Raw genomic sequence first — 22,549 nt, forward strand, 5'->3', positions numbered from 1 at the left:
ACCTGACCTTGATCTGACCAACTTGTTTTCTAATGTGCTTCTCGAGTTCGGTCATTTTCCCTGTTCGGGTTAAATTTTTTGGGTTTCAACCCAATTTTTTCTATCGGTTTTGCGAGTCAATTTTTCCCAGGTATGCTAATAACTAAAAACTATAGTTTGTCTCAAAAAAAAAAGGAAATTAATTAAGGCCATTAATGAGATAAACTAAAAACTAAAAACTATTCGTCAGGCCTGCTAAAAACCCTCTATTTTGCATAGCCTAAACACCAACTTCATATGATAAACATCTATTTCACATTTTAAAAATACCTACTACACATACCATAATCACCTTCCTCATCTAACATAAACACCTACTTTATAAATCATCCCCAACAACTTTTCACACTATAAACACATATTGTAAATATTATAAACACTTATTTTACATACCATAAACACTTACATCATACACCATCATGTCCTACTTTATCTACTATACATACCTACTTTATATACAATAAATTCTTATTTTATAGACCATGAACACATACTTTAACATCGGTAGTGATGGCCACGGTCAGAGTTAGGCCGGTTCCATCTGGGACCTGATTCGAACGTTTTTGGTTCTGGTTCTAGTTTCGGGTGGTTCCAAACGGTTCCTTGGTGCTTCATGAGGCGATTCTGGTGGTTCCAACTCCCGGGTCGAGCTGGTCGGACCATCGGTTTTATTCTTATTTTTTCTTTAAATATAATATAAAATACTATAATAATGCGGACTTACCCTTATTGATTACTTGATTATTAGCGGGATTTATTGCTTGTCATCGTTATTAAAATATTTACTAAAAAGAAGGAAAAAATAAATTAATAAGTAATGATAAAGATGATTAATAAAAAAAAGAGGGAGAAAATGGACTTGAACCTAGTATCCCAAAGAAATACTAAGCTGCCTACGTATCCCGAAGGAATCAAAGCCCACGTAGTTCTTTGTCATACGTTTTATTTATAGTTGTTGAATGTTGATTGATCGCTATATGATATTCATGATCCTATTCATCTTCGACATCATCATCGTATTGGTTAGATGCTTCCGCTGTCTCTCCTCCCGACGATGATGCAGATGTATTCATCATCGTCTTGATCATCATCGTTCTTGAGTCCTTGTGTTCGGATCTCCGCTTGATCCCAATCTTTCTTCAAACACATATTTAAATAGTATTTGGAGCAAGACGAGATCTCTTTTCATCTAGAACTTTTCTACCTGCACTAAAAGCAGACTCCGACGCAATAGTAGAAGCAGGAATTGCAAGGAAATCCTTTGCAATTCTCGATAATATGGGGAATTTTATTGATTTTTCTTTCCACCATTGTAAAATATTATAACTACCTTGTTCAATTTCAAAGTGATGTTTAAGATAATTATCTAGTTCTAAATATGAAGCGAAGGGTGACGAAGAAGATAGTCTTACAAAACTATCATCTTAGCTTATTATGTTAGATATTATGAGATTATAATAAGTGGGACGTGTTGTAACTGGACGGTAAACGATAGCCTTTTTCAAATGTTGGTCCATTGTCCACTGTCGGCTTCAACTTGTGGTCCCGCTAACGCTTGTTGCATGAGTTTCTTTTGTGATTCCATGCTTCTTTGCCAAATATTTGTTGAAAGATCCCGTACCACCACCTAACACGTATTCACAAAGCACAATAAATGATTTTTAATACATTCTTCATTTACAAAATATAAATATCATTTATAAAAACTTAAAAAGTATTTACCTGTGCTGAAATTGTATGAAATTAATGGTTTTACCCCTTGACTTTTACAAATTTGACAAGTTTCACAAGAAAACATCTGGATGGTCGGTTAGTTGTTCCGTAAAATACGACCACATGTGAAACAGCTCTACCACTAAAAGGTGGCATTGCTGGAAAAGGTTGTCTTACTGGTTGCTCTTCATCTAAATTTAAACATAAAGACATACTCAAATACCACGATATATAATTAAATAATAATTTAAAATTTAATCAATTTGAAGAATAAAATTATAAAACTAATCGATACTTTGGAAATTAACTCGTTTACTATGAGCTTGTTGTTGTTGTTGTTGTTGTTGTACTTCTAGTGATCTTGTTGATGATTCTCGAGATCTAATTATCCTAATAGGGGTTATTGGTTCCTCTTCTTCTTCTTCAATTTGTATATCTCTTTCTACTTCTTCTGCATAATCGTGTAATTCTTGGTCATACCTTTCTCGATAATTTAGTTCATAATTACTAATTAAAGGTGTATATCGACAGAGTTGAAGTGGCCTTTGTTTTGGAGCTAGAGTCTCCTAATGATTTTGCCATTTTAGTAATTTTTTTAGAGGCTTTTTTCAAAAATAAAGACATGATAATATTGAAATAATAATGTAATGAACAAAATAAATAAATAATTAAAAGACTAATTATGTAATTAAGAAATAATAAACAGACTAATTATGTAATTAAGAGAATAATCATGTAATTAATTAATTAAGTAGATAGAGTAAGTAGAGAGAGTAGGAGAAGAGATGAATTGTGAATGAAAATGATTGAAAGTCTGGAGTATTTATAGAGAAATGCACAACGGCTAGTTAACGGCTAGTTTTGACCGGTTCCAAAGAACCGCTGGGCTGGGTGAACCGGACGGTTCCGGTTCCAAGGAACATTTGGGCCGGGTGAACCAGCCCGCGGTTCTTTGGTCCGGTTCCGGCGGTTTTTTCCAGCGTTTCACGATTCCAGCAATTTTTTTCCCAACAGTTTAACGGTTCCGCGGTTCAGATGTTGTCGCCAACGCAACCGGTTCTAGGACGGTTTCAAGCGGTTCGGTTCCGGGTAACCCGCTCCGTGGCCATCACTAAACACCGGTAAACACCTATTTTAACCCATATAAAAACCTACACACTTTATATAAACATTAAAGATTAACCACTATGGTATAACTAGGGATGCAGGCGGGGCGGGTCTAATAGGAGACCCGCACCATCCCCGCCCCATCGGGGCGGGGATGGGTCCCGGTTTGATGGGTCATGGGGCGGGTACGGGTATAAAATTCATACCCACCGCGGGGATGGGGATGGGGATGGGTTTTAGGTGTTACCCGCCCCATCCCCGCCCCGCCCCGCCTCACGAAATGTACAAGTTTTGAGAATTGGAATACCCTAAATTATTTTTCAAATTTCTGAAAACCTTGAATAATTTTCAAATTTTTTTAAAAACTTTAAAAACCCCAGTTTATATTTCTTTTAAAAAAAAAGTTTCAAAACCCTAAATACTTTGGGCCTTTGAAACCATCCATAGGATAATTTGCTTCACTGCTTCAAAACCCTAAATTATTTCTTTCAAAACCTTGAATACTGGCCATCATTTGCATGAATTGCTTCACTGCTTCATTTGCTTCACAGCCTTCACTGCTGTCGTCACTTCACTGCTGCACTCCCATCTTCTTCTTCTTCTTAAAACACTCCCATCTTCTTCAATCTTGCTGCATATCGTCATCTTCTTCAATCGTCTCTATCTTTTCTCCAGTCATTGGGTAAGTTTCTGATTTTCTTCAATCGTCATTTTCTTCAATCGTCTCTGTCTTTCCTGATCTGCATATCGAATATAATTTTATTAGATGATGTATATGTTGCTTGCTTTCCACTTCTGCTCGTTTCTGGTATAAAACATGGGTTTTGATTGGTTTATAAAGTAGCAATTTTGTGATTTTGTGATTTTTTGATTATTTTATAACTCAAATTCTACATTTTATGGTAAATTTCATTTCTTTTATTTGCCTTAAAAATGTCGATCAAATAACTATACAAACATACAATTTCAAGAAAATATAGAATTCAAGATTCAAGAATAACAAAGCAATATGATCTACATCTTGTTGACATTTACATTCAGATTGTTAGGAAGAAAATATGAGTTTTGAGTATTGATGAAGAAAGAAAGGGGAAAAGAGAAAATGTGGAAAAAAATAATTGAAAATAAATATGTGACACAGATGGGTATTAAGCGGGGATTTGACAGGTGGTGGGGCGGGTAAAATGAGTATTAGACGGGGATGGATACCCAGATGGGGATGGGGATGAGGATGGTATTAGGTACAAACCCATCGGAGCGGGGACGGGGAAAAAAATTATACCCGCCGCGGGGATGGGGATTGATTTACCAGATGGGGATGGGGATGGTAACGTCAATACCCGCCCCGCCCCGCCCCGTTTGCATCCCTAGGTATAACACTAAAAAATAATCAAAAATAAACTAAATAATTATTACCTGCAAAATTAGGTTGAAGAATAACAAACAATTGAAAAAATAGAGTAAGAATTGTGAAAAAAAATTGCATAAATTTAGATCAGATTAATGAAAGGAAATTAAGTCTTCTAAATGATAAACTGTAATTGACATTATAAGAGGAGCACATGTTTTTTTTTTTGTTTTTTTAAAAATTTTTTTTTATATTATTTTTTAAGTTTTCAATTTTTTTTTTTGTAAATTAAATTTAATTACTTTTAGGCCGGCTCAAAATATCTTCAAAGAGACAGTTACTTTTAACGATTATTGTTATTTAAAAAATAACTAAAATTAAGAATTTGAAAACAACCTCTTAAACCTTACTATTTCGTTTTTCATTTATGATTCCATTATTAAAATTTATAATTTAAAATGACATACTTATTATTAAATATAACCTGAAGCTATTCAACTTTTTTTAAGTTTATGATTATTGACAGTTAGTTTTATAAATTATTAAATTGTAGTAAACAGTCTAATACAGGATGAGCTGAAAATATAATTTGTTTGTTTGAAATGGTATTTGTTATTTTCAAAGACAAAAGAAAACAAAAACTTGATAACGAGGATATAATAGAAGTAATTCTCAAGATAAATCTTCTTACATTTTAAATAAATCTTAATTTCAAAAAATCAATAACTTAGATCACACAAGTATATTAGAGTAATCAATGCCCGCATTTTGTGCATGTGTGTCGGACATTAAGGGCAAAGGCAAAAGATTGACAGAAGAGCAGATAGATTGCCACTAAAGTCAGGAATGTTTCAACTTTCAACGTTACAGGAACTGAGGGTTAAGAACTGATGATCTAAAAGAACAATTTCAGATGACATAAATTAATAACTGACGATCTAAACGAACAATTTCAGATGACATAAATTAATAACTGATGATCTAAACGAACAATTTCAGATGACATAAATTAATAACTGAAACATAACTAATCCAAGAAATATGTAATATCAAACATGAGCAATGTCCTGCATCAAATTTCCTCTGCTACTACTGAAGAGCTGCCATGAAATTGTTTCCCGAGAAATGATGCACAACCACATCCCTCCCCTTAGACGACAGAGGTAATGTTTTTCATAACCTCATCTTGACCTCCCAGAGTTTGACAGGAGTCACCCACTGAATTAGCATTTTTAGAGCCGTCTGCTTCCTCATAAGAAGCTTCGTGAACTCCAAGAGCAGCACGGCCAGAGGGATCAAGGTTTTTCGACCATGATGCATCCCATTCCACTGCTTTTGCAGTACTGCAAGCAACACTAGGACCACCTGGAACTGTTTGTCTAGCAGCATTCTGATCAAACAGGGCCATCAAGGGAACAATTAGAATGAAATATAAGTGTCGTAACAATGAGAATAATACGATTCACAAAACTCGACTAAAACAACTATCATTCTTCAACCCACCTCTCAGTTCTCAGTATTATACCGATTCTGCTTTTTAAAGGCCATTTTTTGGACTTGATTTTCTCATCCACCCGAACCTCAATTACACTTCATATCCTACATCCAATGGCAACTAGACTTTTTCTTAGAACAAGGAAAAGTTTGAGTAGGGTCCGTTCCAGCAACCTACCAAGGCCAGGGTGTACCTCTGGGACTAACATCCAAAAGTACTAACATATTGTTCCACCAATACTGCCCTCACATCGGAAGCGGGGATCAAAGTCATAACCTCCTCAGCGGAAGTAAATGTTCCTAACCAACTGAGCAAGCTAGTATCGGTGGCAAGTGACATAATGATACACTATAATAGATAAAAGGAAATTAAAAAAAGAACGCTCAACTAAACGCCCCAACTACAATTATTTAGAACAGGAAACTACCCTCCGAAACCCTATTCTAAAATTCATCAAATTAAATCTTCTTAAAACGTTAAATACACCATGAAGTCATGCTTCTATATTTCAATTACAGGAAAAGATTCTTCTACCAAACTAAAATAATATTCTTCTATTTAAAGCTGCCCAAAACTTTCAGATCAAGGAAGCTTCAGAATAATAGAAAATCCTGGAAAAGGAACATGGTTTTTACTTGAAAATAAGACAAAGCCAAAATTAAGATAAGCGGCAAATGTAACTACAACACATGAAGCAGAAGGTGACCAGATACAAGTTAGCTACTACAATCAACACTTGTGTGACTAACCTTTGGAAAGAATTTTTCAAAAATAGCCCGGTAGTAGTATCCTTCTTTTGTAATCGGAGTATTTTCAGGATAAACAAAACTAGCGTTTGCTAACATTGAATCTGTAACCTGAAAATTTTTAACATCAAAGGTCACACGTATCTTGTAAGGCTAAAGATATCGTTCAGAGAAGCCAGGGCTCAAAAATATGAAACTGAAGGCTTTAATGACCATAACTAAATCTCATACATGTTTTCTAGCATGATCCTTCAAACCATCAATCCAACTGTATCCCACTCCATCACTGAACTGTTCCTTCTGCCGGTACAGTATGTGCTAAAGCCAAAAATACAAGGAAACTATCATTGTCGAGATTGTAACTGACAGCAGGAGATATCATAATTTTGCACAAAAGATAACACTTGCAACAGGAAATAAATGTCCCACTTACTCTAACAAAAGGAAAATTGAATATATTGCATACCTTGGGTAGATAAGGCTTCTTATCATCATCAAAAGCATTGCGCAAAACCCATTTCTCAATCCTACCTTGATCACGTTTAATCTGAAGGTTTTAAAAACAAATATTATATACTAAGTCCACCCTTGAGGAAATTTCAGCAATAATGATCAGAAATGAAAACTTTAGTCTAAAACATTCCATCCTACACTCAAGACAGTGGACTTTGATGAAGCAAGTGATAAAGTAACATGAGCCAAAAGATTTACTTATTTCCCTATATCAACAAAAATCTTCTAACCCAAAGAATTAATGGGACATATTTCATATTAAAAACTATAATAAAGGAAAAAAGTTGCTTTTATAATAGAACCTTACACATGGAAGAATTTTAGCCAAAAGCTTTCAACATTTCTTTTTAGCAGCAAAGCTTGAACATTTACCATTTTGGGGAATTGTCACATTAGTTGCAATATTTCTATACTTATTTTTTCGCATTTTCCTCTCTAACCACTTACATTTGTCTATTCTCGCAAAGATGTATATTTTATAGTTACTTTGATTTCATATTGCAATGGACTACAATAAAATGATTTTTTAAATCATGTACGTTTCTTATTTATGTGAATTTGTTAATGATGTATGCTATCAAGATTCAAGAATTAATCGGACACCTCTTTGTAATTAAAAGGGCGTACATTCAACCCAAATCCTGCCTAGGTGGGAGCCACTTAACGGGGGTGGATTTAATGGAATGCTGGTGTTTTAGTAACATGTCACTTACTCTTCTCATTTTCTTCCTTCTCTTCTTGGTTTCCAGCTATTGCACTATATTTCTCTATCTCTTTCTAACTTTCCAAATATTAGCTCCAACCATTCTACATCTGTCTGTAACTAACGTAAAACAAATAGAGGAAGTAATACTTGGTAGGGAAACCTCTAGGTTAGAGTATGTTGACAAGCTAATTTTCAAAATGCTCCCTACCATCCCCCATCATCACCTTTTTCCTCCTTGACATAAGAAGTCGAAACAACAAAATTGAGTGGTGATTTAACTTCAAACTATAATTATATCGAAAGCCAAAACTCTATCAGCAAAATTATTGAAATTTTCTTGAATGAAAATTGTTGAAAGTAGTTTTTGGAATACTCAATAAAAACATCAAATACCATTTTCCACTCGGGATCAATACTCATAGCAATATTGATAAAATCTTTATCCAAGAAGGGAACACGTGCTTCAACACCCCAGGCTGATGTTGCTTTGTTGGCCCTCAGGCAATCATACTGATGGAGAGCTTTGATCTGAACAATACAGATGACAAACACATCAAAAAGATAAAGTAAAGAGTATTGCTTCCTATGAAAAACATTTGTATCCATAGGGTACCTTTCTGCATGTTTCCTCGTGAAATTCCTTCTTGTCAGGTGCCTTGTGAAAATACAAGTAACCACCAAAAATTTCATCAGATCCCTCACCAGAAAGAACCATCTTTACTCCAAGAGCTTTTATTTTACGAGACATCAGAAACATTGGGGTGCTTGCTCTAATTGTTGTAACATCATAGGTTTCAATATGATATATCACTTCTTCAAGTGCATCAAGGCCTTCCTAAATTTGAGGTCAAGAATCACCTTTAATAGTCTGATGTATTTAAAGCTAAATTCCATTGGAATTCTGCCTGATTCAAGTGATCATATCTGTAAAGTACCTGGACAGTGAAACATAACTCATGATGACGAGTCCCAAGATAATCAGCAACTTCTCTTGCAGCTCTGAGATCTGGACAACCCTAAGCAGCAAATGGTGAGTTTAGTTCGAGGTCCCAAATTGAACCGGAATAAAGGATAACAATAAATGTTCCATTTGGATACGTGAAAAGACAAATGAGCATAAGACTAGATGTACATATAGCCAATCATGAATATCTCCCACCAAGAAAAAATTGCTTCGTCACCAAACATTATCATTTTTATAGTTGCAACTTGCATGTCAACGTGACATAATGATGAGATTTCAAAACTAATCATATAAGAAACTGTAATGCTAGATATGATCATTCATATCATAGATAAGAATTGTTATCAAACTTTGTCTTTCCTATCCAAATAAGGGAGAAAATCAAATTTAACTCTCAAGAATCTAGATCAAGATTATGAGGGGTATGATTTTAATAGCTTTGCTCAACATGGAGAGGGAAAGGCTAGAGGGGTATTGATTCTAAAGCTCAACATATCCAAAACACAAGAAAAATAGTTATGTCCTGAGCAATATAAATGAAGAGAAGATAAACTCAAAATCTTCAGAGGCGTTGATATGTAGTTTGGATTAAGCAAAAAATCTCAGAAAGATGATGTTATGATATGTAGTTCAAAATGGATTCTCACCCTCAATCCAATGCAAAAGGAATGCAGTTGTGAGCCCCATTGGTATGCTCCTTCTGTTTCTTCCAAGTGACGAGATGCCACAGCCGCAACAAGAGATGAATCAAGTCCACCCGATAGAAGAACACCAAAAGGGACATCTGTCATCAATCTCTTAACCACAGACTGCAGAGAGTTTTTACAAACATATTACAAGGATAAAATGTAAATTAATTATAACAGGTTTTGTGAGCTCATAATAAACTTAATGAGAAGAATATTACTTAATACAAAGTTGTTATCAACACATATCAAAAAACTATTTATTCAAATAGTATAAATGAGGCATGACTTAATCAAATTGAATGACCAGATAATGGACAACTAACACTGCTAACATACCCTTTCAAAAGCTTCACGTAAAACCTTTGGGTCATATGGAGTTGAAGGTAGCTTCTCAGAGAACCATGGCGGATTGTACCACCTTCCTAGCCCACCTGTGATAAGTTAAACATGATATGATATGGCAATAAAAGAAGCACAAAAATTCCTAGAACGTAGCCCAAAGTCCATGAACTATTAAGCATACCTTGTTTGCTTGAATATATATGTCCAGGAGGAAAAGTGATGAATCGTTCGCAGTCATCACTTAAGGCCTTCATCTCTGAAGCAAACCAAACTGATCCTGCAAAAACAACATATTTACTATGTAATGTATGCAAATCACAAAACTATAATCAAATCATTAACATGTAAATTAAGATTACAGGGCATATGAAAGAAAGTACGGAATTTTAAAGATAAAGAAACAATCAATTTTATGTACATATAATTCAAAATTGGGAACAAAGCAAAAATAAAAAAATCAATCTAAAAAATATGTACACGTTAATTCTCTTAAAGCAAAAAAGAATGTAGGATAGCATGCTTCACTATGCTAGAACATGAACCAAGCATAACCACTTTGTATTCTATAATTCTAAGCAACTTAACTCCTCTCTCAAAGAAAAGCATAACAAAGATTATTGCATGAATAAAAATCTGGACAGCTGAACCCATAGTGCAATAACAAGGCCACATCATAACATATCGGCCATGTTATAAAAGTTTTCAAATTTACCGAACCGATATTACCTATTGTTAAAGGTGTAAAAACCGTATAATTTTAGGCTAGTTAAGGGATACCTCACAATTTCAAAGATATATGGTAATACGACCACATTACTTCCATTACCTCATCACTGTGTCGTTACTGCAATCGTGACCGTTACAATAATTTTGCACTATGGTTGAACTAGATCATCTAGATCATCAGGCACAAGCCAAAAAACGTATCAACAGAACAAACCAACACCAAAACAGCACACATTTTAATCAAAACATGCCAATGTGATCAGCCTGGCATAATTAGATACTATTATATCATGGACTTTAAAAAACATACAAGATTAAATGTAATTCAACATACCATCCGGACCCCAACCCATGTACAGTGGGGTGATACCAATACCATCACGAGAAGCAATGAAGCTTTTGTCACGTGTATCAAGAAGTACAAAGGAGAACATCCCATCCAGCATATCCACAAATTCCTCTCCATACTCTTCATACTAGTATTCCACATGTCAACCAAAAAATTTTTCACATGTACTTTGTTGCATAGGTATGAGCGTATGGTGAAGAATGAAAAAGAATACGGGATAATATTAAGGAACTTACAAGGTGAGCAATCACTTCACAATCACTACCAGTACGAAATTGATGTGACTTCAACTTCTCTCTTAACTGTTTGTGGTTATAGATCTCTCCATTGACCTGAAATTCATGAGGTCAAAGTCAGAAATCAGAGATTAACATATGAAGGGAATCCATACTTAGTTGTGTAGTGAAACTAAGAATAAATCACAGTTCCAACAAAGACTGTTGTTTCAAAAGTTTTAAAAAAACTCCAAACCCCTAAATTACATAAATTAATCATTCCCAGTGCTATTACATCATAAACAAAGTGCGGAAAGAAATTTACTGTAACAATAATAGTCTTGTCCTCATTATAAAGAGGTTGATCTCCTGAAGTAGGATCAACAATAGCTAATCTCTGATGAGCAAGATAACAATCCTCAAAACAATGTAGACCACTCCAGTCAGGGCCTCTATGACGTAACCTATCATCCAATAGAAGATCACCAATCACACAACACTCAAACAAATGAAATATAAGCCTGTGATAGGTAAACATGCTACATTTATCTATTATAGATACAATGATAAATACCTTGAAACAACACTGATATTTTATAGTCGGTTAATATTTAGCAATCCCCTTATACAACAACAGCCAATCTCAATATAGGCTCACAAAGTCACAAGTTAAGGTCTTACAATAAGTAACCTCTCCCTTGTAACACAATCCGAATTAGCCTTATATTAACATTGTCAGCTTCAATCACAACAAACACTCTCTTCCTTTTCAAGATCTTTACACACTAGAAAAGTTTGACCATAATGACTCAGCCAGATATCAATTCGGAAGCTGTCAATAAGGGTCGAAATCCTTAGTTACTTCTTTGCTGGTATCTACTCCCTCTATTCTCCTTTGATGTTCCCATTTACTTTTTGCACAGTTTTCAAAGCAAGTATTTAAGGTTCACTAAGTGGCTCCCACCTAGGGTAGGGTTTGAGAGTCAAATATACACAACCTTACCCATATTGGTAATAAAACTAACAAAAGAGGTTATTTTTGATTCCCCTAGGTAGATAACATCATGTGCGAATTCACATAATTACGAAGTGTATATGACTTAATGAGTCATTTTACTATAATCCATTATAATCCAAAATTTAAAAATTAAAAAAAAAGACTATAAATCTTTAGCATCATCGAAATAATGGACATTTTATAAAATAATATAAAAAGTATATAAGAAGATTACATAAATCGAGACGAATCTAATCAGATCTTACATACATAAATTTTAACCAGTGGTTATCCATGAAAACTATATACAAGTTTCTCTATCATTATATAGAATATACTCTATAAACATCAAAGAGAAAGGAGTAAGTATCATTTTCATTAACAATATACTTCTAGTAATTACATTGCATGTAAGTCAAATCAAAACAATCTACTCAACAAGTGCGCTTTTTTTGCCCATTCAAAATCATCCATAACCATTCAGCCAATGGCGAAGCTACATTGAGGTTGCGGGCCTGGCTGAAACACACGGTCATTTGTATTTTCAACTTGGTCACCTTAATAATTTTTAAATATCATATATAGACAGATTAAATATCAAAAAATCAAATAAATTTCAGCAATCAAAGTAGTAGAAAAAAGCTTGATGTCTACCTCTAATTCTTTTTGTAATACGTTTTTTAAGTTGTTATTTTAATAGAATTTTTGTCTTTTAAGACACTTACGCTTAACGACATCTTTACAAGCTCTCTACCTTCCAATGCTTAAATTAAAAAAATTTCCATTTATAAACAGAAAACAATTAGACTTTAAACATTTTTGAATAACAATTATGCTAATGTATTGGTCGTTTGACTATATTTTTGTTGCTATTGTATCGGTCATCCAGAAATAACTTTTCCCTAGTGTATTGGTCATTTGAAAATAATTTTTTACTAGTGTATCAGTCGTCCGACAATAATTTACTTGCTAGTGTATCCATCATCCAACTATACTTTTTTGCAAGTGTATCTGTTATTCCCTCTTCCCCCCCCCCCCCCCCCCCACACAACACAACTGAAATACTAAGGTTCGCCTTAGATTGCAACTTGCGTCAAAATTTGTATGTGATACTGTTTCACAGTAAAATACTCGGTCTATGGGCTTTGAGTTTGCCCCATTTGTTTGAGAAGAGGTGTACATAACAAAAGAAAAATGGGTAAAGTCAAAGAAGCAGAGCCACGTTGCCACATAGGATACAACAACAATAACAAAAGTCCCAAAAAAATTTGGGATAGGAACCATAAATCAATTCGAGTGGCTGTTCTTTAAAAAACTTAATATCCATTCATTCTAATTACAATGATTAATAATAACGAAAATGTTCATCTAATCCACTTCCCATAAGAAGTGGGTTAGATGAACATTTTCGTCATTATTCATGATTGTAATCAGAATGAATGGATAATAAGTTTTGACATTATCATAAAACATCCAACATTAATTCCAATCCTTACCCATTGCACCTCTATTTACAGGTACAAGTACAAATAACACAAAGTACAAATTCAAATTCATTCCATTGTCAATTGTCATTATAAGGAAAACAAGAATCAACCAATCATATAAAATCAGTAATTAAAAATATGAGTATTCTTTAAGAATAAGCCAAATTCATATCAAAACAAGAGAATAATAACAATTAACAAATTTTGACTTAATCATATATAAAAATAAACCATTGAAGACTTGTGGTTCATAAATTACCTCCTGGAGAGTTCAATGATTCTAGACCGCTTAGCTTGGGACGTATCAAGACATCCAAATACCGCAAGAATTCCACACATGTTGAGTAGAATCAGACAAAAAAAAAAAGTGAAATGAAAAGTAGGTAAAGTTAATAAAGCTGCAATAATAGAGGAGAAGAGAGATCCTTTATGTTTATTGGAATCACAAAGATTCTACTTTTACTTGAAACAAATTAGGGTTTTTAGCAACTGTATCTTATTCGTTTTTTCATGGGGCGTGCCTTTTCTTAAAAAAATGGGGTGTTAGTAAATATCGCCACCTCTTTTTATTTTATCGTCACCCCCTTAAAATTATGTATTTGCCCTGGAGTTTAAAAAATTATAAAATTACCCCCACACTTAAAACTTAATTAATAAATGTAAATCACACTTAGTAACACCATTAACAATTTAATGCGGAAGATTTGTCTATATATCGAATTCTGAGATGTGTATGAAGTACGAATTCAAACACGGTATTATCTCTCAAAAAACTGTTAAAGAAGTTGTCAACCGTAATTGGTTAAATATGGCTAACGAAAGCGACTATGAATCGGATGAGGTTCGTAAATTTTTCGATTTGAATCGTTGGAAATTAAAAAAAAATAAATAAATCGCACAAAACTGGGCGATTGAACCATGGTTCAGTTGCACAAAACTGGGCGATTGAACCATGATTCAATCGCACAAAACTGGGCGATTGAACCATGGTTCAATCGCCCAGTTTTGTGCGATTGAATCATGGTTCAATCGCTGGTCCAATCGCCCAGTTTTGTGCGACTGAACCATGGTTCAGTCGCCCATTTTCGTGCGATTTCTTTTTTTTTTATTTTTTTTATTTTAATTTACGTAATGTTTTTTAATTATTACTCCCTCCGTTCTTTTTTGATCTTCCACTTTACGTTTTTCACACATATTAAGGAAGATAGAATCTTTGGTTGTAGTGGGTATTATTTTAATTAAATAGTAGTGTGAAGTAATGATTGTATTGGAAGTATGAGGTTGTAGTGGGTATTATTTTAATTAAATAATAGTGTGAACTAATGATTGTATTGAAAATATGAGAGAGAAAATAATTATAAATAAAAGAAAAGGGGTACATTAAAAGAAAAGGGGGTTTTAAGGGGTAAAAGTGGGATAAAAGCTTTCTAAAAATAGAAAGTATTCTAAAGTGGAAGAACTTTTGAAACTACCCGTTATAGTAATATGGAAGATCAAAAAAGAACGGAGGGAGTATTATTATTATTGTTGTTGTTTTAGTTATCGTTATTTATTTATCATTGTTATTATTATTATTATTATTATTATTATTATTATTATTATTATTATTATTATTATTATTATTATTATTTTTATTATTATTATTATTATTATTATTATTATTATTATTATTATTATTATTATCATTATTATTATTATTATTGTCATTATTATTATTATTATTATTATTATTATTATTATTATTATTATTATTATTATTATTATTATTATTATTATTATTATTATTATTATTTTTATTATTATTGTTGATATTTTTTTCATTTTTTTATTTAGGTAATTTATTATTATTATTATTATTATTATTATTATTATTATTATTATTATTATTATTATTATTATTATTATTATTATTATTATTGTTGTTGTTGTTGTTGTTGTTGTCATTATTAATTTTACTTTTCGTTATTTATTATTATTATTATTATTATTATTATTATTATTATTATTATTATTATTATTATTATTATTATTATTATTATTATTGTTGTTGTTGTTGTTGTTGTCATTATTATTATTATTATTGTAGTCATTATTATTATTATTATTATTTTTATTAATTTTTTTTTTAGTATTAGTATTGTTATTAATTTTTGTTATAATTATTATTTATATTTACGTCATTAATGTAATTAATTTATATTATTTATATTTTAAATTTGCAAGAGTTTGAAAACTTTGGAGACAACGTAGACCACTCCGATAGCTTTGTTACGGATAGGGAATTTATTTCCGTAGATGAGTTACATAGTTGGGCCGATGCGATAGCAATAACAATCGGTTTTTTAAATTTACACGTGCTTCTTATAAAAAGAAAGAATGACGTTCTAGAGTTAGTGTCTATTTAAGATGTCACCGCTATGATAATATTAGGGGTGATGTACATATAGATAATACTGCCCGACCTGGTTCTAAAAGTAAAAGTTGTGTGTGTAAATTTTTGATTATAGGAAGTAGTCGTAAACCCGGAGAAAGACCTTGGACGGTAAGGGTGTGTCCTGGTGAAAAAGGAAAACATAACCACCTGTTCTTAGTCTACAGAGATGGTCACGTAAGGGCGAATAGGATTAATGTAGATATTCGGGAGCACATACGACATCTTAGTGCAACCGGAATGCAACCAGCCTTTATTATGAATTCTATTAGATATAATTTTCCTGGTTTTTATGCTAGTATGAATCAGATATATAATATTAGGAAATCAATAAGGAGGGAAGAGATGGAGGGTAGGACTCCCCTTCAACACTGTCTTCATATGGCCACAGAACTTAATTACGTGGTCTGGACAGACTTGGATATCGAAGGGCAATTGAGCAGACTTTTAATTGCAAATCCTACCTCTATCCAAATGATACGTACGTGGCCGTATGTTGTGCTGATAGATGCAACGTACAAAACGAACAAACAAAAGTGGCCACTGTGTGAAGTGATCAGAATGACGCCAACCAATCACAATTTCTTGGTTGCATTTTGTTTGATGCGAGATGAGGCGGTTGTGTCGTATTCGTGGGTATTGCAGGGATTGAGAGATATTTTCGGCACTGCTCAGACTCCTAGCGTCATTGTAACTGATCGAGACGAAGGTTTATCTGCAGCTATTCGTGACGTCTTCCCAGGTAAAAAGGCTTTGTTGATTCATTGTTGTCGTTATATCTAATGATTATGTCTTAATTACGTTCAATGTTTTGTTTAATGTAGATGTGCGACATTTGTTATGCATCTGGCATATTGGCAACGATGTTGAGGACATGGTGGACAAGTTGTGTGGCGGGAAGAAAAATCAGCTAGCGCAGGTATTCAGGAAAAGTAGATGAAACCCCTTGGTTGAAAGTTCTACAATCGGGGATTTTTAACAGAGATGGCAAGCGATCGTCAGTACGTGGTCGGTTAGGAACAAAAAGGTCGTTCGGTATTTGGCTGGAACATGGATTCCACTTAGAGAGAAATTTGTGCGTGCGTGGACGAATGATTGTTTCCACTTGGGTAACCAGACTACCAGCAGAGTTGAAAGCCAACACTCGTCTTTCAAGTATTACCTTGGTAGCGGTAATAGCTCATTCGATACCCTGTTCAAAAGGGCACACGCACATATTACAAATCAGCAAGCCAGGATCCGACAAGCGCTATAGGAATCCATGACTTCTGTAGCAAGGTCGATGCGACAGCATTTCTTTAGACCTTTATATCGCCACGTATCTCTCTATGCCTTGGAGCAGCTCTAGCTTGAGTATAACCGCATGTTAGAACTGGGTAATTTTGTATTTAACAAATGCGGTTGTGTACTTCAACAAACCCATGGATTTCCGTGTGCATGTTATTTACATATGTCCATCGGTTCACATGGTGCTTTGTATTTGGATGACATTCATCAATTCTGGAGCACTTTGAGGTACACAGAGTTAGGAGACGAGACCAACGAAGGAGTACGATACGCGAACGCCAATGACAAAGAGTACTTTCAATCTCTGGTAGATGAAGTCCTTAAATCTGATCCCGCTGTTGTACGCCGAATGTCTCAGGTACTTGAATATGAACTACACCCAGATGGAGCCAAAATACCTAAGCCTTATGCAAGTCCATCGAGAAAGGGAAGACCAAGCACAAGTAAAACCATGAGAAGGAGAAAAAGTTCATTTGAATATAGCAGATCATCTTTTCGTGTTCGATGGTCTAGATCTTCTTCCCGCGGGAGATCTAGTGGCAGATCTAGTCGAGAAACGCAATCTTCAGTAGGAATTAAGTTCAGTTTCAACTTATCCGGTACTTGACTTTAGTTTTCGTTTTTTTTTCATTAAATTGTTACAGTTTAAGCATATTAACCTTATTTACAATTATTGCAGATGATCCAGGAGGTCATGATTTCTCACAGTTTCCATGGCCTAATGACATCCCATTCATCCTTCCTCCTTACTTGTTCGACTGGATTGATGTGTTAGGTGATGGAAACTGAAAACACAAAAGGAAAACAGGAGTTAACAAGAAATAAAACAGGAAATGAAAACACAAAAAAAACATAGGAAAACTCAAGTATTCAACTCTGCTCTGAGAAGGACTAGGACCGGAAGTGGTCCCTTCTTCGGGGGCTATGTACGGGTGCGGGCACACTTTGAACCATTCAACGTAATTAGGTTCAGCCTCTGAAGGAACAGAAGCCCGACGAAGTCCCTGCTCAACAAGGCGGGCACTAAAGGGGAACCTACTCCATGCCTCCAAATATACAGCAGAAGAAGGAAAGGTCACGGAGTAGGTACCGTGTGCCGGTTGGAGAGCCTTGGCTGGTCTCATAGGAGCGGGAGGAATAGCCTGCACGAACCAAATCTGTCGCAATGTCTGCTCCGGAAAATACACCTCGACGACATCAAAGCACGTGATACCCCCGATGACGATGGTGCGTGGGTGCTCATTCAACAACACACTAGGAGCAGAATTGTAGGGAGTCTATTCCACCTGCATGCAAGCTAAGTTAACAAAAAAAAACTGTAAATTAAAAAACACATGCATGACAAAATGTAATGCACAATACCTGAGTCTCCGTCATTGAGTCAAGAACCCTGCGGCAGTCCCTCAGCCTGTCCACCTCACGACATGGTTTCTTCGGTGTCCACATCTCCGCCCTAGTCATGTTTGGCACATCTTCTCGGCGAGGATGAGGGCGAAAAGCGGGAAAGTACTCATAGATCCATGTCTAGAGCAATGTGAGGCATCCTGCAATGGTCTTGCAACCAGCCCTAGATGCCATTCTGAGCTGCCTGTACAAGAACGCCAAGGTCACCGCACCCCAGGCCATGTCCTGCTGATCGTCGTTCACGACAAGTATCGGGTGAGGTCGCATGCCAATTCTGGTCTTATCCGCCAGCAAGGTAGAGCCGACGATAGCCATGTAGTACACTGTCATCTGGGTATCCATGGCCTGCGACCTATGACACAGCTGCATCAGTTCAGCAACGCTTATGCAGCCGCAGGTGAATGCACCTCTATGCCGAAGCTCAGACATAGGCTCCCTGAACAGATTGGTGATACCGACCTGCCACTCCGCCTCCGAAGGCTCAGCCGGCAGAGAACCTTAAATAGAAATGCCCAATATGCGTTGCACGTCGTGCAACATAATCGTCATTTCCCCCCATGGCATGTGGAAGGTGTTCGTACCCGGCTGCCACCTCTCCACGAACGTCGATATAAAGCACAGTCGATGTGCTGGTGCATAATGTCCGGTAGTTTGCCAAGGGAAGTGGCAGGTAGAAGATCGTTCAGCGCATCGGACATATCCCTAAGTCGGATGATGGACTCCACCGGCCTCTTCCTAATACGGCAATCCAAAATCGGAGGCGTACGCTCGGAGCCGTCAAAAATAAGTTTAGCTATGTGCTCGCCATAGCTAGGGATCAGTCGCGTATCTGTCGGCCCCCTGGGCTGGGGTAATGTCACTAACCAGTCCGTGTTTGCGGACTGTGAGGGCCTGCTCTCCTGTGGCGGCTCATTATTGACGAAACTACGTCCTGCGCGCTCAGAAGAACTCGGGCCGCCACGGGTGAATCTGCCGTCGGGACCCCGATCCAGTCTGGTATCAGAGCCCTGTTTCTCATTTAATCAGGAAACCCTGAGAGCAGTATTCTGTTCCCACAGAGATGTTGAAGATGAACGAGCGCATGGAAGAGGGGTACTCCACACAAAGGCCACCCATGTTTGATGGGAAATTCTATACTTACTGGAAAAATAGAATGGAAATCTTCATAAAGGCCGAAAACTATTAAGTTTGGAGAGTTATTGAAGTTGGAGACTTTGAGGTGACGACCATCAATTCCAATAACGAAGCTATTCCAAAACCAATCACTGAATATGAAAAAGAAGATTTTCAAAAGATGGAGATGAACGCTCTTGCTATCAAATTGCTTCACTGTGGTCTTGGACCCAATGAACACAATCGTATTATGGGTTGCAAAACTGCCAAGCAGATTTGGGACCTGCTAGAAGTTACTCATGAAGGTACCAGCGAAGTGAAGCGGTCCAAGATTGACCTCCTAATGTCCAAATATGAAAGGTTTGTTATGGAACCTAGAGAGAACATTCAAGAGATGTTCACCAGGTTCACAAATATCACGAATGAATTGGTCTCTCTTGGTAAGATCATTCCCGTTGATGAACAAGTTAGGAAAATACTTAGGAGTCTTCCTCAAGACGAACGCTGGAGAGCTAAGGTCACAGCCATTCAGAAATCGAAAGATTTCACCAAGTTTAATTTGGAAGAGTTGGCTGGTTTCCTCATGACTCATGAATTGCATTTGGGAACAGCTAACAGTTCCCGTAATAAAGGACTGGCTCTGGCAGCGGATGATAGTGAAGAATCAGAAGCTGGGAAAGAGGAAGCTGCTATGTTGGCACGAAAATTCAAAAAATTCTTCAGGAACAGCAGATATGGAAATCAAAGGAATAATAAAGAAAAAGGAACTGCTAACATGAAGAAAAATTTTGAATGCCACAAATGTAAAAGTATTGACCACTTCATCAAAGATTGCCCTCTATGGAAGAATGAGAAGGGCAAGGGAAAGACAAGAGAAGCTGGAAGGATGCCTAAACAAGGAAACTTCAGAACTGATTTTCGAAAAACTATGATCGCAGCTTGGGGTGATAGTGAAAGCGAAGCTGAAACTGAAGCGCCAATAGAGGAAGAAACCGCAAATCTGTGTCTCATGGCATCTCATGAAGAGTCTAAGGAAAAAGAGGTAATGTCTTCTAGTCCATCTCCTAAACAACTGTCTAATTTAAGTAAGAATAAATTTATCAAATTGCTGTTAGAAACACAAGAAAAGTTGAATGAAAAAACAGCTAAGTGTCTCCAAATTGAGAAAGACCTTAACTTAAGTAAAGATCATATCTCATACCTAAATTCCTTTAGGATCGATGTGCAAAGTAGATTTTTTGATTTGCTAGATAAGAATATCATTTTAAAAGAACAATTGGAGAAATTAAAGCACGATTTCATTATTCTTAACATTGAATTAAATCAAAACAAATTGCTAGGATTAAAATTGGTTGAAAATGATAAAACCACTCATGTGTTTAGCACGGAATTTCAAGAAATAAAATTAAAATTAGAATCATATGAAAAAGAAAATAAGTTTCTAAAAGATCAAATTAACTTAAGAGGAAAAGGGAAAATCAATGAAATTCCCAAATGGATTCTAAATGCTAAAACCAAGAGTAAAGAAGGTCTAGGTTATGTTAAGCATGAAAAAAGAAAAAAAGTCTATGTAGATCTCCCTAGTAGCAAAATCTGTTCCTTTTGTGGTAAAATTGGACACCTAAATTATCAATGTGTAAAAAGGGAACAGCACACTAAAGCAAATGAAACTTATGTCGAATGCATATGGATTGAGAAAAATGATTCAAATTTAATCGACAGGGAACCCAAGGCTGACTGGGTTCCTAAAACTAACCATTAGTTTGCTTTACAGGCTCAAGTGAGGGGGAACAACTCATGGTATCTCGACAGTGGGTGTTCCAAGCACATGACGGGTGATAAATCAAGATTTCTCTCACTTGAAGCGTATGATGGGGGAACTGTAACCTTCGGTGATAATATGAAGGGTGAAATAATCGCCAAAGGAAAAGTTGGAAGATCAAGCTCCCATGCCATTGATAATGTATTTTTAGTCGAGAATCTAAAACACAATCTTTTAAGTATTTCTCAATTTTGTGACAAAGGTAACTCTGTTAAGTTTACTTCTGAACGATGTATAATTTCTAGGAACAACACAGGAGACCCTGTACTAGAGGGAATCAGAAAAGGGAACACCTATGTAGTGGACCTGGACACTGTTCCCAGAAACAGTCTAACGTGTTTAAGCGTTATAGAAGAAGACCCACTTCTTTGGCACAAGCGTCTAGGTCATGCTAGCTATTCATTGATTAACACCTTAAGATCAAAAGACCTAGTAAGAGGATTACCTGCAATAAAATTCCTCAAAAATGAAATTTGTGATCCTTGTGCTAAAGGAAAACAAGTGCAGTCATCCTTTAAATTAAAGTTTCTGGTGACTACCTCTAGACCATTAGAATTAATTCATATGGATCTATGTGGACCTATGAGAACACAAAGTCGTAGTGACAAAAGATATGTGTTTGTCATAGTTGATGATTTGAGTAGATTTACTTGGACCTTATTTTTAGCAAGCAAAGATGAAGCTTTCGATGAGTTTATATCTTTTGCAAATAAAATACAAAAATCTACCAATAATTCAATTGTTCACATTAGATCGGATCATGGCAAAGAATTTGAAAACTCAAACTTCATGAATTATTGTAATGAACATGGTATAAATCATAATTTTTCCGCTCCTAGAACACCACAACAAAATGGAGTGGTGGAAAGGAAGAATAGAACGAAGAAATGGCTAGGACCATGTTGATTGCTAGTGGTCTACCTAGGAATTTTTGGGCCGAGGCCGTCAATACTGCATGCTATATTTTGAATCGTGTGTTAATAAGACCAATCACTTCTAAGACACCCTATGAATTACTCAAAGGTGTTAAACCAAATATTTCCTATTTTCGTGTGT

The 22,549-nt window shown here is 35.5% G+C and overlaps 1 protein-coding gene across 1 annotated transcript; it reads right to left on the reverse strand.

The window, feature by feature from the left end:
- Positions 1-5,146: 5,146 nt before the first annotated feature.
- LOC130808220 (asparagine synthetase [glutamine-hydrolyzing] 2-like) lies at positions 5,147-13,962 on the reverse strand. The gene is made up of 14 exons (XM_057673697.1): positions 13,696-13,962; positions 11,278-11,416; positions 10,974-11,069; positions 10,723-10,864; positions 9,844-9,939; positions 9,657-9,751; positions 9,279-9,440; positions 8,603-8,683; positions 8,281-8,502; positions 8,061-8,195; positions 6,915-6,995; positions 6,680-6,766; positions 6,452-6,559; positions 5,147-5,597 (listed from the first exon to the last, which is right to left on the reverse strand). Exons 1-14 carry the CDS (start codon positions 13,773-13,775, stop codon positions 5,358-5,360), a joined length of 1,764 nt encoding a protein of 587 aa, XP_057529680.1. The 5' UTR covers positions 13,776-13,962; the 3' UTR covers positions 5,147-5,357.
- Between the last annotated feature and the right edge of the window lie 8,587 nt (positions 13,963-22,549).

Source organism: Amaranthus tricolor, chromosome 3 (assembly GCF_026212465.1).
Source record: "Amaranthus tricolor cultivar Red isolate AtriRed21 chromosome 3, ASM2621246v1, whole genome shotgun sequence".
NCBI lineage: Eukaryota > Viridiplantae > Streptophyta > Magnoliopsida > Caryophyllales > Amaranthaceae > Amaranthus > Amaranthus tricolor.